The 12410-nt window shown below is 46.6% G+C and overlaps 1 protein-coding gene across 1 annotated transcript; it reads left to right on the plus strand.

The window, feature by feature from the left end:
- Nucleotides 1–1560: 1560 nt before the first annotated feature.
- On the plus strand, nt 1561–11761 carry PNP (purine nucleoside phosphorylase; the record flags this gene model as incomplete). The annotated part of the gene is given in 9 exon segments (XM_080707071.1): nt 1561–1651; nt 2947–2950; nt 3840–4009; nt 8315–8418; nt 8625–8800; nt 8895–9085; nt 11227–11427; nt 11430–11516; nt 11592–11761. Coding segments are annotated over 9 exon segments (1194 nt in total).
- Between the last annotated feature and the right edge of the window lie 649 nt (nt 11762–12410).

Below are 12410 nucleotides of genomic sequence, written 5' to 3' on the forward strand. Positions count from 1 at the left end.
GCCCGCGCGGAGCACAGCGCACTAACTGTGCGGACCAGACCCGGCGCGGCCGCGCAGGGCTCGGGCGGATCGCGGCGGAGCGGGGCGGGATCGCGGGATCGCGGGATCGCGGGATCGCGGGAGGGCGTCGCAGGCAGGACCATGGAGACCGGGTGAGGCGGGCACCAGGCCCGGGGGCGCCCGGGGAGGGGGATGGCAGTTACCCAGACCTGGGAAGTTGGCACCCTGGACCCTGAGGGGGCCTGGAGAGGAAGCGAGTGCCCTGGCGATGCAAAAGGCCTGGCACGAAGCCCGGTGTCAGGGTCAGGGCACCAGGGTGGGGCGGCGGGCGCCGGCGGCCGCGCGCGGGAATCGAGCTGGGCTGGCGTCGCCGGGCAGGAAGGGGACAGGTTGTGCAGTGTGGGCTGCGCCTAAAAGGAACTGTTGTGCTCGAGTGTGTGTGTGTGTGTGTGTGTGTGTGTGTGTGTGTGTGTTGAGGTGCCAGTGAAGAGGAAAGTCTCTACTAGGAAGAGGCTCCCACCCCATAATGCTTTTCACAAATGCCCATTCTGGGGTCTAGGTAAAGCCACGAGGTACTTTCAGTGCGCAGATCCGGAGTTCCTCCTTTAAAGGAAAGATCGCTCACCTCTCATGCCAGCTCCTCCCTTCCCTCCAAATTGGAGGTCTGACTTAGTTGTGAATGGAGGCTCTACCCAGAAAAGGAAATCTTTATTCATTGAAGTAAGCCACGGGCAGCCACACACTCCTCCCCACCCCACACCTTTGAAAAACACTTCTCTCCGCCATGGTCCGGGAATTTCCAGTCCCTGGCACCCGCGCAGCACTAGGGGTCACCGTGGCTTTTGGATAACCAGAGATCCGGGGCTTTCTGGGGAAACGGATGGCTAAGGAGGAGGTCCTGTGAGTTGTGGCAAAGACGGGCGGCAACCTTCACACTTCTTACATTTCCTTTCTTGCATCTCTTGGGGATGCTGTCTGATTCTTTTTTTTTTTTTTTTTACCGACTTCATTGCCTCTGTTTTGTTTCTGTGGTACTGGAGTTTGAAACAAGAGGCCACCCCCAACCTATACCTCCATTCCCCTTTTTAAATTTAATTTAATTTTTTTGTGGTACTGGAAATTGAACCCAGTGGAATTCTGCCTCCATGCTATACTCCCAGCACTCTTAATTTTTTTTTTTGTTGTTGTTGTTTTGAAATAGGGTCTTACTAGGTTGCTGATAGTCTCGCTGAATTGCTGAAATTGTTCTTGAACCTGTGGGCCTCCTGTCTCAGCCAGTAAGGTACTGAGATGACAGGCAGATGCCGAGTGCCTGGCTCATTGCTTCTTGGTATCACCTTGTGGTTCTCTTGCCTCTAGTCATCTTTTTTTTTTTTTTTTTTTTTTTTTTTGCATACCAGGAATGGACCCCAGGGGCATTGTACCTCTGAGCCACACCTCCATCCCTATTTTTTATTCTTTATTTGGAAAAAGGGTCTCACTGAGTTGCAGAGGGCCTCACTAAGTATCTGAGGCTGGCCATGAACCACCATCCTCCTGTCTCAGCCTCCCAATGCCGGGATGACACGCGTGCGCGGCCACAGCCGGCTGCCTCTACTCATCTATTACCCAGCTATTTCCTTGAGGGAGGGCAACCTGGTGTATTGTGGAGGTGCGTCTTGTTTCTTAGATTCTACTTTACTAATTAATTTTTGAGACGGGAGTCTTGCTGTGTTACTCAGGCTGACACGCTATTACACCGGACTCCTACATTGTGCTGCGGAAGGGAACGTTCCTCTGGAGGCTGCTCGGTTGGGTTCAACCTCGTTACATCTCAGTTTCATCTCTGAGCAATCTTTGATCTTTTCAGGTGGTAGTGATGAAGTGGACTTGGAACTCTGAGGAAAGTTCTGAATTAATTGCCCCTGAGGGGTAATGTGAAGAGAAAGGAAGATGGAAATAGGCAGGGCAGGGAAAAAGAAAAGGAAAGCAGGAGAAAGTTTCAGATGCTGTGTTTAACAGAGCCGTAGGCCTTGGGAGCTTCTTAGTAAGTTTTTAGCCTGTAGTGGTGGGCCCAGAACCAGAATCTGTACTGTTTTTGTTTTTTGTTTTGCTTGTTTTTGGTTCTAGTGATTGAACCCAAGAAGAGCATTCTCTATCCCAGCTACATTCCCAGCCATTTTAATTTTTTTTGTATTGAATCAGAGTCTTGTTAGGTTGCTGAGAGTCTTGCTAAATTGCTGAGGCTGACCTCGAACCTGCAATCCTCCTATCTCAGCCTCCTAAGTACGAGAGTTACAGGCATATGCACCACCATGCCTGGCAGAATCTGAACTTTTAAGAACCTTCTGATAATTTATGTCATCAGTCCTAGATTAGTCTCTGGTCTTGGATACTCTTGCAATTCCATATATTAGAAGGCCTGAAATAATAATTCCAGAAATAATAATCCAGGAGAAAGAAGAATAGCATTTCTACTGGGAATGTTTCTTTTCATTGTGTGTGTGTATGTGTGTGTGTGTGGGGGGGGGTAGGTGATATTGAGGATTGGACCCAGAAGCATTCTATCTCCAAACTATTTCTCCAGCCCCATTTTTTTTTTTTTTTTTTTTTTTTGGAACAGGGTTTCACTAGGTTGATGAGGCTCAGTACTTGCTGAGGCTGTCCTCTGAACCTATAATCCTTTTGTCTCAGCAGCCTATGTACTGGGATTACAGATGTGTGCCACCACGCCCAGCTCTTTGGGGTTTTTTGTTGTTGTTGTTGTTGTTGTTAGTTAAAAAAATTATCATCAGCCTGGTGGTGTGTACTTGTAGTCCCATCTACTGGTGAGGCTGAGACAGGAGGATCACTTGAGCCAAGGAATACAAGAACAGCCTGGGCAACATAGCAAGCCCCCATTTCAAACAAAAGGAAGAGCAGAGAGTGTGGCAGCTTAGAAGGTGAAGTGTTATTTCCGCCTTCAAGGTGGGTAGTCTTAAATACATTTTGAGTATCCTGGGTGGATTGGTAGGATAAAAGGAAGATTATGTTTGTCACTGTTCTCTGGAAGGCCAGTAATTCCATTTTGAGCTTTCTCTTCAGCCTTAATCTCCTTGATTTGATTATTTCTTTGCACTTTTCTTGACCCTGTGGTCCTCTCTCTAAATCTTTGTCTTAAGGAGAGGCTTTAAACCTGTCAGAGCCAGGTGTGGTGAGACATGCCTATAATCCCAAGACTTGGGAAGCTGAGACAGGGGGATTGCAAGTTAGAAGCCAGACTTAGCAATTTAGCGAGGCTCTCAGCAACTTTGCAAAACCCTGTTTCAAAAAAAAAAAAAAGGACTGGAGGTGTACATTGTACCCGGGTGTACAATGCCCCTGGGTTCAATCCCTAGTACCTTCCCCCCCCAAAAAAAAACCTTGCCAGTCTTAAGGGTGTAGCTCAGCAGAAAAGCATTTTCCTGGCATACAAGAGAACCTGAGTTCGATCCCGAGTAGCACACACACACGCAAAACAAAACTTCCTCAAACCTGCCAGTCTTAGTGGCACTAGAGTAGAGGATGTTAGTGGAAAGTGGTTTCATTAACTTTTGCCAGGTACCAAACTGGAATGAGTTTCATGTTAGACATTCAGTGGGCCTAATTCAAAAGAGGTAGTGGTGGGTGGGTAATAAGCACTGTATGGCCTCCTTCTGGGCCAGCTTCTCTGTTCATGATATCTCCGTTTACCTACCAGCCTTTTTTACACTGAAGGTTGTCTATGATCCACTTGGTGGTGCTGAGGAACCCTAACTGGGATACCACATGGGAACCACTGTCTGTGAGATAACCCCTGGGATGGGAGCAGAATTCACTCTGATTTTCCTTTTATCCTCTAGATTCACATATGAAGATTATCAGCACACTGCAGAATGGCTTCTTTCTCATACTACCCACCGACCTCAAGTGGCCGTGATCTGTGGTTCTGGGTTAGGAGGTCTGACTGACAAATTAACTGACCCCGAAGTCTTTGACTACAGCGAAATACCCAACTTTCCCCAAAGCACAGGTACTAGCAAGGGGAAATGGGAGGGAACTGAGGGATGGTGATACGTCTGTGGAACCCAACTGGGGGACCAGTATCCCTACTCCTGGACCTAGCAGTTGGCCAGAGAAAACTGTAAGAGAAGAAAAAAGACTGTGAATCAGAATGACTTTAGATGGGAATTCCCCAAGTAGAAATCCCAGAACAAGCCGGGTGTGGACTTGTAGTCCTAGTATTTGGAAGGTTGAGACAGGAGGGACGCAGGTTCTTGGTCAGCCTCAGCTACTTAGTGAGGCCCTCCACAGCTTAGTGAGACCTTGTTCTAAAATAAAGAATAAAAAATAGTCTAGGGGTGTAGCTTGGAAAAGAGGCAGGCCATGTGTGTCCGGGGACTCTGATGATATCTTTCCTGTGTTTCACTGACTCAGCCTCCTGGAGCTCTGGAGCACCTCTCCCCACATGTGCCTCCCAACACATGCACACACCCTCTGTGTCCTTGTGCTTAAGTGGAAAAGCAAAGTCTGAAGCCTCCCAGGACAAAGTCAGTCCTCCACCCCGAGTCCTCCTGCCCCTCCCACACTCTGACCCTAGCTCCAGGCTTAGGATGAGACCCACACTGGTGCACACAGACCACCATGTCCTCACAGACATATAGGCAGACAAACACCTGAATCACTGAGCCTTTGGAAGGGCAGAGGCTGATGTCCCCACACAGCAGAGCTCTGAGGGACCGGAGGACAGCAGAGCCAGCTCTAACAGCAGCCAGACGCTCGAAGGCTGAGACTTGAGCAAGGGCCAGAGAGGCAGGGCAAGTAGGGACAGGGCAGTTCATCTGGTTTACTTATTCTCCAATAACTAACTTCCCTTGGTTTATTTATTAATTGTATTTCTAGCTCCTTTCCTCTTTTCCCTAGAGAGTTAAGACATTTATTTTTGCTTTTATATTTTATTGTCCTTGTGTATTTATTTATTTATTTGTTTGTTTGTTTGTTTTGGTGGTACTGGGGATTGAACCCAGAGCATTCTACCTCAGAGCTACACTCCCATCCCATTATTTTATCTTTTTTGGGGGGCGGGGAGGCTGCTAAGGACTGAACCCAGGGGCATTCTCTCTCTAAACTATACACCCACCCCTATTAATATTTTTAAATTTGGAAACAAGGTCTCACTAAGTTGCTGAAGCTGGCATTTCACCTGTGATCCTCCTATCTCAACCTCCCAAGTACTGGGATTACAGTCGTGTGCCATCACACCCAGCTACTAACAGCCCTTTTTGATTTTATTTAAATTTTTGTTGTTTTGAAACAGGATTGCACCAGGTTTCTGAGTCTTGCTATGTTATTGAGGCTAACCTTGAACCTACACTCCTGTCTCAGCCTCCAAGTACTGGGATTACACCCATGCAGCACCATACCCTGCTTGTTTTCATGTAATTTTAGCCAGAAAATGTAACTGAACTCTTGTGCAAATGATATTTATTTATTTATTTATTTATTTTTGTGGTACTGGGCATCCAACCCTGGGGAATGCTACCTCTGTGAGCCACCATGCCCAGCTGCAATTGTTAAATCTTAAGCAGAAGCTATAAAGACAGTACTATTTTTCTAGATAGGAATGCATTCATAGAGAAGTTTGACATAAGACTTCTACCAACATTGGAACATGAAAAAAACAAAGTAAGAAATTTTACTAGTGTAAAGAGAAGTCATCGGCCGGTGTGGTGGCACATGCTTGCAATCCCAGCATTTGGGAGGCTGAGACTGGAGGGTCTGGGTTCGAGACAGCCTTAGTTACTTAGTGAGGCCCTTTGCAACTTAATGAGGCCCTGTTTCAAAATAAAGACTAAAAAATAGGGTAGGGGTTGTAGCTTGGAGGTCAAATGCCCCTGCGTTCCATCCCCAGTACCGAAAAAAGAGAGAGAGAGAGAGAAGTCCTCAAAGGCACCCCAAATCATCCACGTAGAATTTTTCCTGATATAATCACAGTTTGCAGGAAATAATTTTTTTCTGTACTGGGAATTGAACCCAGGGGCATTCTACCTCTGAGAGACATCCACAGCCCTGCTTTTTATTCTTTATTTTGAAACAGGGCCTCACTAAGTAGCTGAGGCTGACCGCAAACCTGTGATCCTCCTGTCTCGGTCTACCCAGTAATGGAATTACAAGCATGAGCTGCCACACCTGGCTCAGGAAATAATTTTTGATATTTTTAAAAAGCTTTTTCTAGGTGCATTGTAATTGCACATGATTGTGAGATTCAGATTCACAGTTATGTGCCTTTATATACGCACATGCCGCTATTGGGCCTGTTTCCTTCCCCATCTCTCCCTTTCCCTCCCTTCCCCTCCCCGCCTTAGTTTCTCTCTTAAGTTTCATAAGGTTTCTCTTCTCTCTTTCTCTCCAGCTTCCACATGAGAGAAAACATGTGATCCTGACTTTCTGATCTGGCTTATCTCACTTAGCATGAAGTTCTCCAGTTCCAGCCATTTTCCTGTAAATGACATAATTTCGTTCTTTATGGCTGAGTAAAACTCCACGTGTGGAGATACCACTTTTTTTTTCAATCCATTCATCTGTTAGCAGACAACTGTTCTAGCATTTTAAAACCCTTTGGAAGCCGGGCGTGGTGGCGCACACTTGTAATCCCAGTACTTGGGAGGCTGAGACAGGAGGATCGCACAGGTTCGAAGCCAGCCTCAGCTACTGAGTGAGGCTCTCAGCAACTTAGTGAGACCCTGTTTGCAAATAAAAAATAAAATAGCCGGGCGTGGTGGAACACACTTGTAATCCCCATGCTTGGGAGGCGGGGACAGGAGGATGGCACAGGTTTGAAGCCAGCCTCAGCTACTTAGTGAGGCTCTCAGCAACTTAGTGAGACCCTGTTTGCAAATAAAAAATAAAATAGGTCTGGGAGTGTAGGTCAGAAGTAGAAGGCCCCTGGGTTCCATCCCCAGTACCACAAAGAAACAACACAAACAAACAAACAAACAAAACCCCTTTGGAGCCAAGGTTAGTGGTGCACACCTGAATCCCAGTTCTTGGGAGGCTGAGACAGGAGGACCACAGGTTCCAGTTGAGCAACTTAGAGAGAACCCGTATCAGAACAGAAAATAAAAGAGGACATGGGTATAGCTCAGAGATAGAATGGCCCTGGATTAAAAAAATAAAAAAGAGGGGGAGGGAGGGCAAATTCCTTTTGAGGGAGATAGTAGGGACACTGGTGCCATCTGCTACTCCTGCCTCTAGTGAGCAGAGCATTGCACTAAGTGATAAGCAAGTTAATTTTATCAACCTAGTTTTTAAATACTCCACTTGGGTTTTCTTAATGGTGTCAACTTTGCTCAATGCTAGTAATTTTTTTAATAAGCTCTATCTCTGAGTGTCCCTTAATACTTCTCTGGGTTCTGGTCCGTCTCCCAGACCACCCACTCCCTAAGGGATAGTTAGGCTGGCTGTCTATTAGAGGAGATATCATAGTGGGAACTGGTGATCATAGTTATGTCTGTGGGGCATTATCTGCACTCCCACACCCCCACACGCCTCTATGTTGGTGCCTTTTAAAGTCATAAGGAAGAAGGTTTTATGAGTCCAAGTTAAGTGCTCTTCCTCCTTGTTCACAGCCTCTTTAGGAAGACAGGGTAGACCATGAGCTTCCCTGCTAGAGAAGAGGCATGTAATTTAGTTAGGTCAATATATAATATGCATTTTATTATAAGAATATGCATTATATATGAATATATAAGATTATGCATTTTCAAGATTTTTTTGTACTAAGGATTGAACCCGGGGTCTGGAGCATGTTAGGCAAACATTCAACCACTTCCAGCCCCTTATATTATATTATACTTTATTTTATACCAGAGTCTTGCTGAGTTGCCCAGGCTGGCCTTGGCCTTGAAGTTTTGATCCTTTTACCTCAGCCTCAGAGTAGCTGGAGTTATGGCATGTTCCTCCACGTCCAGCTGTACATTAAGAACTTTAAGTATTTTGGAAGAGGCCTATAATTCCTGTACTCTCTATTACCAACTTCACTTTTTGCTCACCTTGCCTCTCTTGCAGTATGACTTTCTCATGCATTTGAAATTTCTTTTAAAAGCCTTTTCTTTTTGTGTATGTTCCCGCTGAATATCTCTACCCCCTTATCCGTAGCTCTGCTCTCAACATTGCATTTGTTTGATTATGCTTATCTCCACCAGGCTTTTAATGTCTTTCATGTAATTACACCCTCCCGTGTTGGGCGCCATGAGTGGCTCCCACTCGTGCGTGATGGATGTGTGTCACACGAAGGCATAAGCCTGTTCATTCATTCTCCTTTCTGTTTTGCACACAGTGCCAGGTCATGCTGGGCGACTGGTGTTTGGCTTCCTGAATGGCAGAAACTGTGTGATGATGCAGGGCAGGTTCCACATGTACGAAGGCTACCCGCTCTGGAAGGTAAATGAGGGCCACAGGCCTGGTGGGGTCTGGCCAAGGGGAGAGGGAGAACTGGCCCGTTTCATTGCCTCACTATTTGGGCTAGGTAAATTTGTGGTCCCCCTTTTTCTCATCTTTTGTGATATATCATATGCATATCTATGTAGGTAGATTGGTGACATTAAAAATAAAATAAAAACACTTTCTTCTGCTCTTTTGCTTTTAAGGTGACCTTCCCGGTGAGGGTGTTCCGGCTTCTGGGTGTGGATACCTTGGTGGTCACCAACGCAGCTGGTGGGCTCAATCCCAAGTTTGAGGTTGGCGATATCATGCTGATCCGTGATCACATCAACCTACCTGGTTTCTGTGGTCAGAACCCTCTCAAAGGGCCTAACGAAGAGAGGTATGCCTTTTACTCCTTTCTTCTAGATGGCTAGGGTTTCAGGAGCGAGCTCACTGAATTCCATTTATCTGAGATGATCCAACCTATGCCCTAGGTTTGGAGTTCGTTTCCCTGCCATGTCTGATGCTTATGACCGGAATATGAGGCAGAAGGCTTTCAGTGCCTGGAAGCAAATGGGGGAGCAGCGAGAGCTTCAGGAAGGCACCTATGTGATGTTGGCGGGCCCCAACTTTGAGACTGTGGCAGAGTGTCGTCTGCTGCAGAAGCTGGGGGCCGATGCTGTTGGTGAGAATGGGAATTGGTCTGGAGGCTGGAGGGAGGGGCTGATAAAATAGCAATGGAGAGGAATAGGGTACAAACCCCAGAGGATCAAGATAAGTCCATATATATATATATATATATATATATATATATATATATATATATATACTTTTTTTTTGCCTTTTTTTTTTTGGTACTGGAGATTGAACCCAGGGGCATTATACCTCCTATCTATACCCATAGCCCATTTAATTTTTTTATTTTGAAGCGAATCTTGCTAAGTTGCTGAGGCATTCCTTGAACCAGCAATCTTCCTATCTCAGCCTCCAAAATACCAGTACTACAGGTGTGTGCCATCAAACCCTTTATTTTATTTATTTTATTTTTTGACACTGGGGATTGAACCCAGAGGCATTCCACCTCTGAGCTATATCCATAGCCCTATTTATTTATTTATTTATTTATTTATTTATTGTGGTACTGGGAGTGGAACCCCAGGGCTTTTCTACCTCCGAGCTATACTCCCAGACCTATTTTATACTTTATTTGGAAACAGGGTTTCACTAAGTTGCTGAGAGCCTCACTTAAGTAGCTGGGGCTGGCTTTGAACCTGTGAGATCCTCCTGTCTCAGCCTCCCAAGCGCTGGGATTACAAGTGTGCACCACCACGCCTGGCATTTATTTATTTATTTATTTGTTTATTTATTTATTTATTTATTTTTATTATGGTACTGGGGATGGAACCCAGGGGCATTCTGCCTCTGAGCTACCCCCACCCCAGGCCTATTTTTTATTCTTTATTTTTGAAACAGGTTCTCACTGAGTTGCAAAGGGCCTCACTAAGTAGCCAAGGCTGTCCCTGAACTGCCATCCTCCTGTTTCAGCCTCTCAAATGCTGGGATTTCAAGTGTATGCCACTATGCCTGGCTGTAGCCCTTTTTATTTTGAAACAGGGCCTAAGTTGCTGTGATTCTTCTGTCTCAGCCTCCCAAGTACTGGGGTTACAGGTGTATACCACCATGCCTAGCCTTTGTTTTTTATTGTGAAACAGTAGCTTGTTAAATTGTTGAAGGTCTCACTAAGTTCCTGAGGCTGGTCTCAAACTGGTGATCCTCCTTCCTGTCTCAGCCAAGTACTAAGATTACAAGCGTGCACTTACTACCTTACCCTGTTCCCAGCCTTTTATTTTTTCATTTAATTAATTAATTAATTTTACGGCACTGGAGATGGGACCTAGGGGCATTCTACCTCCAAGCTACATCCCCAGCCCTATTTTTAATTTATTTTGATATAGGTTCTTACTAAGTTGTGGAGGGCCTCACTAAATAGCTGAGGCTGACCATGGACCTGCGATCCTCCTGTCTCAGTCTCCCAAGTACTGGGATTACAAGTGTGCACCACCATGCCTGGTTCTAGTTTTTATTTTGAAACATGTCTCCCTAAGTTATTGAGGCTGGCCCCGAAATGGTGATCCTCCTGTCTCAGCCCTTTGGATGCTTTTAGAAATTTTGAATTCTCAGTGAAAAATGACAGTGAGTTTAAATGGCGAGGAAGGGTCATTTGCATCTCTTTTGTGTGTGTGTGTGTGTGTGTGTGTGTGTGTGTGTGTGTGTGTGGTACTAAGGATGGAATCTAGGGATATTGTACCTCCGAGCTACACCCTCAGCCCTATTTTTTTTAGTCTTTTTATATTTATATGTTTATTTATTTAGCGGGTCTTGGGATGGAACCCAGGGACATTCGACCTCCAAGCTTCCCCCACCCTATTTTTTATTCCTTTTTTGTGTGTGTGTGTGGGTCTGGGGATCAAACCCAGGGGCATTCAAACTCTGAGCTACACCCCCTGCCCTATTTTTTATTATTTATTTTAAAACAGGGTCTCACTAAGTTGGAGAGCCTCACTAAGTAGCTGAGGCTGTCCAAGAACCGCAATTCTTCGGTCTCAGCCTCCCCAATGCTTGGATTACAAGGATGAGCCACCACGCCTGGCTTGTCTTTTTCTTTTTTAAAACAGGGTCTCACTGAGTTGTGAAGGGCCTCCCTAAGTAGCTGAGGCTGTCCCTGACCCGGGATCCTCCGGTCTCCGCCTCCCGCATGCTGGGATTACAAGGTGCGCCACCTCGCCTGCTTATCTGCATGTCTAACAGTTGATTTCTCCCCATCAGGTATGAGCACAGTACCGGAAGTTATAGTTGCGCGGCACTGCGGACTTCGAGTCTTTGGGTTCTCACTCATCACTAACAAGGTCATCATGGATTATGAAAACTTGGGGAAGGCCAATCATGAGGAAGTACTAGCGGCCGGGAAACAAGCTGCGCAGAAATTGGAAGAGTTTGTCTCCATTCTTATGGAGAGCATTCCACCCCCTGGCAGTGCCAGCTGACCAGTCCTGGAGCAGTCTGCCCCCTAACAGGACCACATAGCTACTACCTACTTTGGCCTTTTGCTGGGCCACGTACCTCTACCCTTAGGCAGTAGTGGAAAGGAAAGGAGAGGAAGAGCCCTATCTCTCCCCACACTCTCCCACTAGATCCTTTTGATGCCGGGTCCTCTTGCTCACTTGTCCTCTCACAGCAGTTTGTTTCCACCTCCACTCTTCTACAAGAGCTGGAGCCCAGGCCCTCCCGCACCTGGGATATGCCCGTGAACTGGGCAGGCCTGGACCTTCCCACGGTGGCTGCTACCGACTTCCTGAGATGATGCTCTGCTGTCCCGGGGCTCAGTGCCATCTCACCTAAAGCACTGGAGACCAAATAAGGACCAGCCCGATACCTCTTGGACTTTATTTAATACCATCATGTTTTGAGAATAAAGAGATTAAATAACTTTATTTTTTGTTGCATTTTGGGAGGAGGCTGGGGCACGGGCTAAGACTGGCGTGAAGGGCTGTGAGACCACATGTCTCGTGTGACAGCTTCTCAAGAGGAGTAGCTAAGAATGCAGGTGAGGTGGCGAAGGATGGGGGAATACTGAAAGATGTCAGGAGGCAAGGGTGAGCTTCTGACTCCTGGAGACCACCGCCTCTAGCCAGGGTCGCCCTGTTCCTTGCCTGATGCTCATTTCCCTCCCTATCCGCTCTCACGAATAACCAAATCTGCACGGATCTGTTTCTGTCTTTTAGTCACCTCTTCCTTAAGCCCCTAGCTATCTTGCATCCCGTCTTTCTGGTACTCCTCTCCACTCCATTCTGACAGTGCAGTGCCAGGCCGCTGCCAGCCGCCCCACTGCTGACTAGCTTCCTGCCAGCCCAGGCAAAGCTGCGGAGTTGGTTGCTACTCAGCTTCTCTGGCGCCCCTTCCCTCCCGCCGCTCTTTCTAGGCTCCAGTCCTTTCTCTTGTGCTTGGTCAGA

This window comes from Muscardinus avellanarius, assembly GCF_963383645.1.
Source record: "Muscardinus avellanarius genome assembly, chromosome: 12".
NCBI classification, from domain to species: Eukaryota; Metazoa; Chordata; class Mammalia; order Rodentia; family Gliridae; genus Muscardinus; species Muscardinus avellanarius.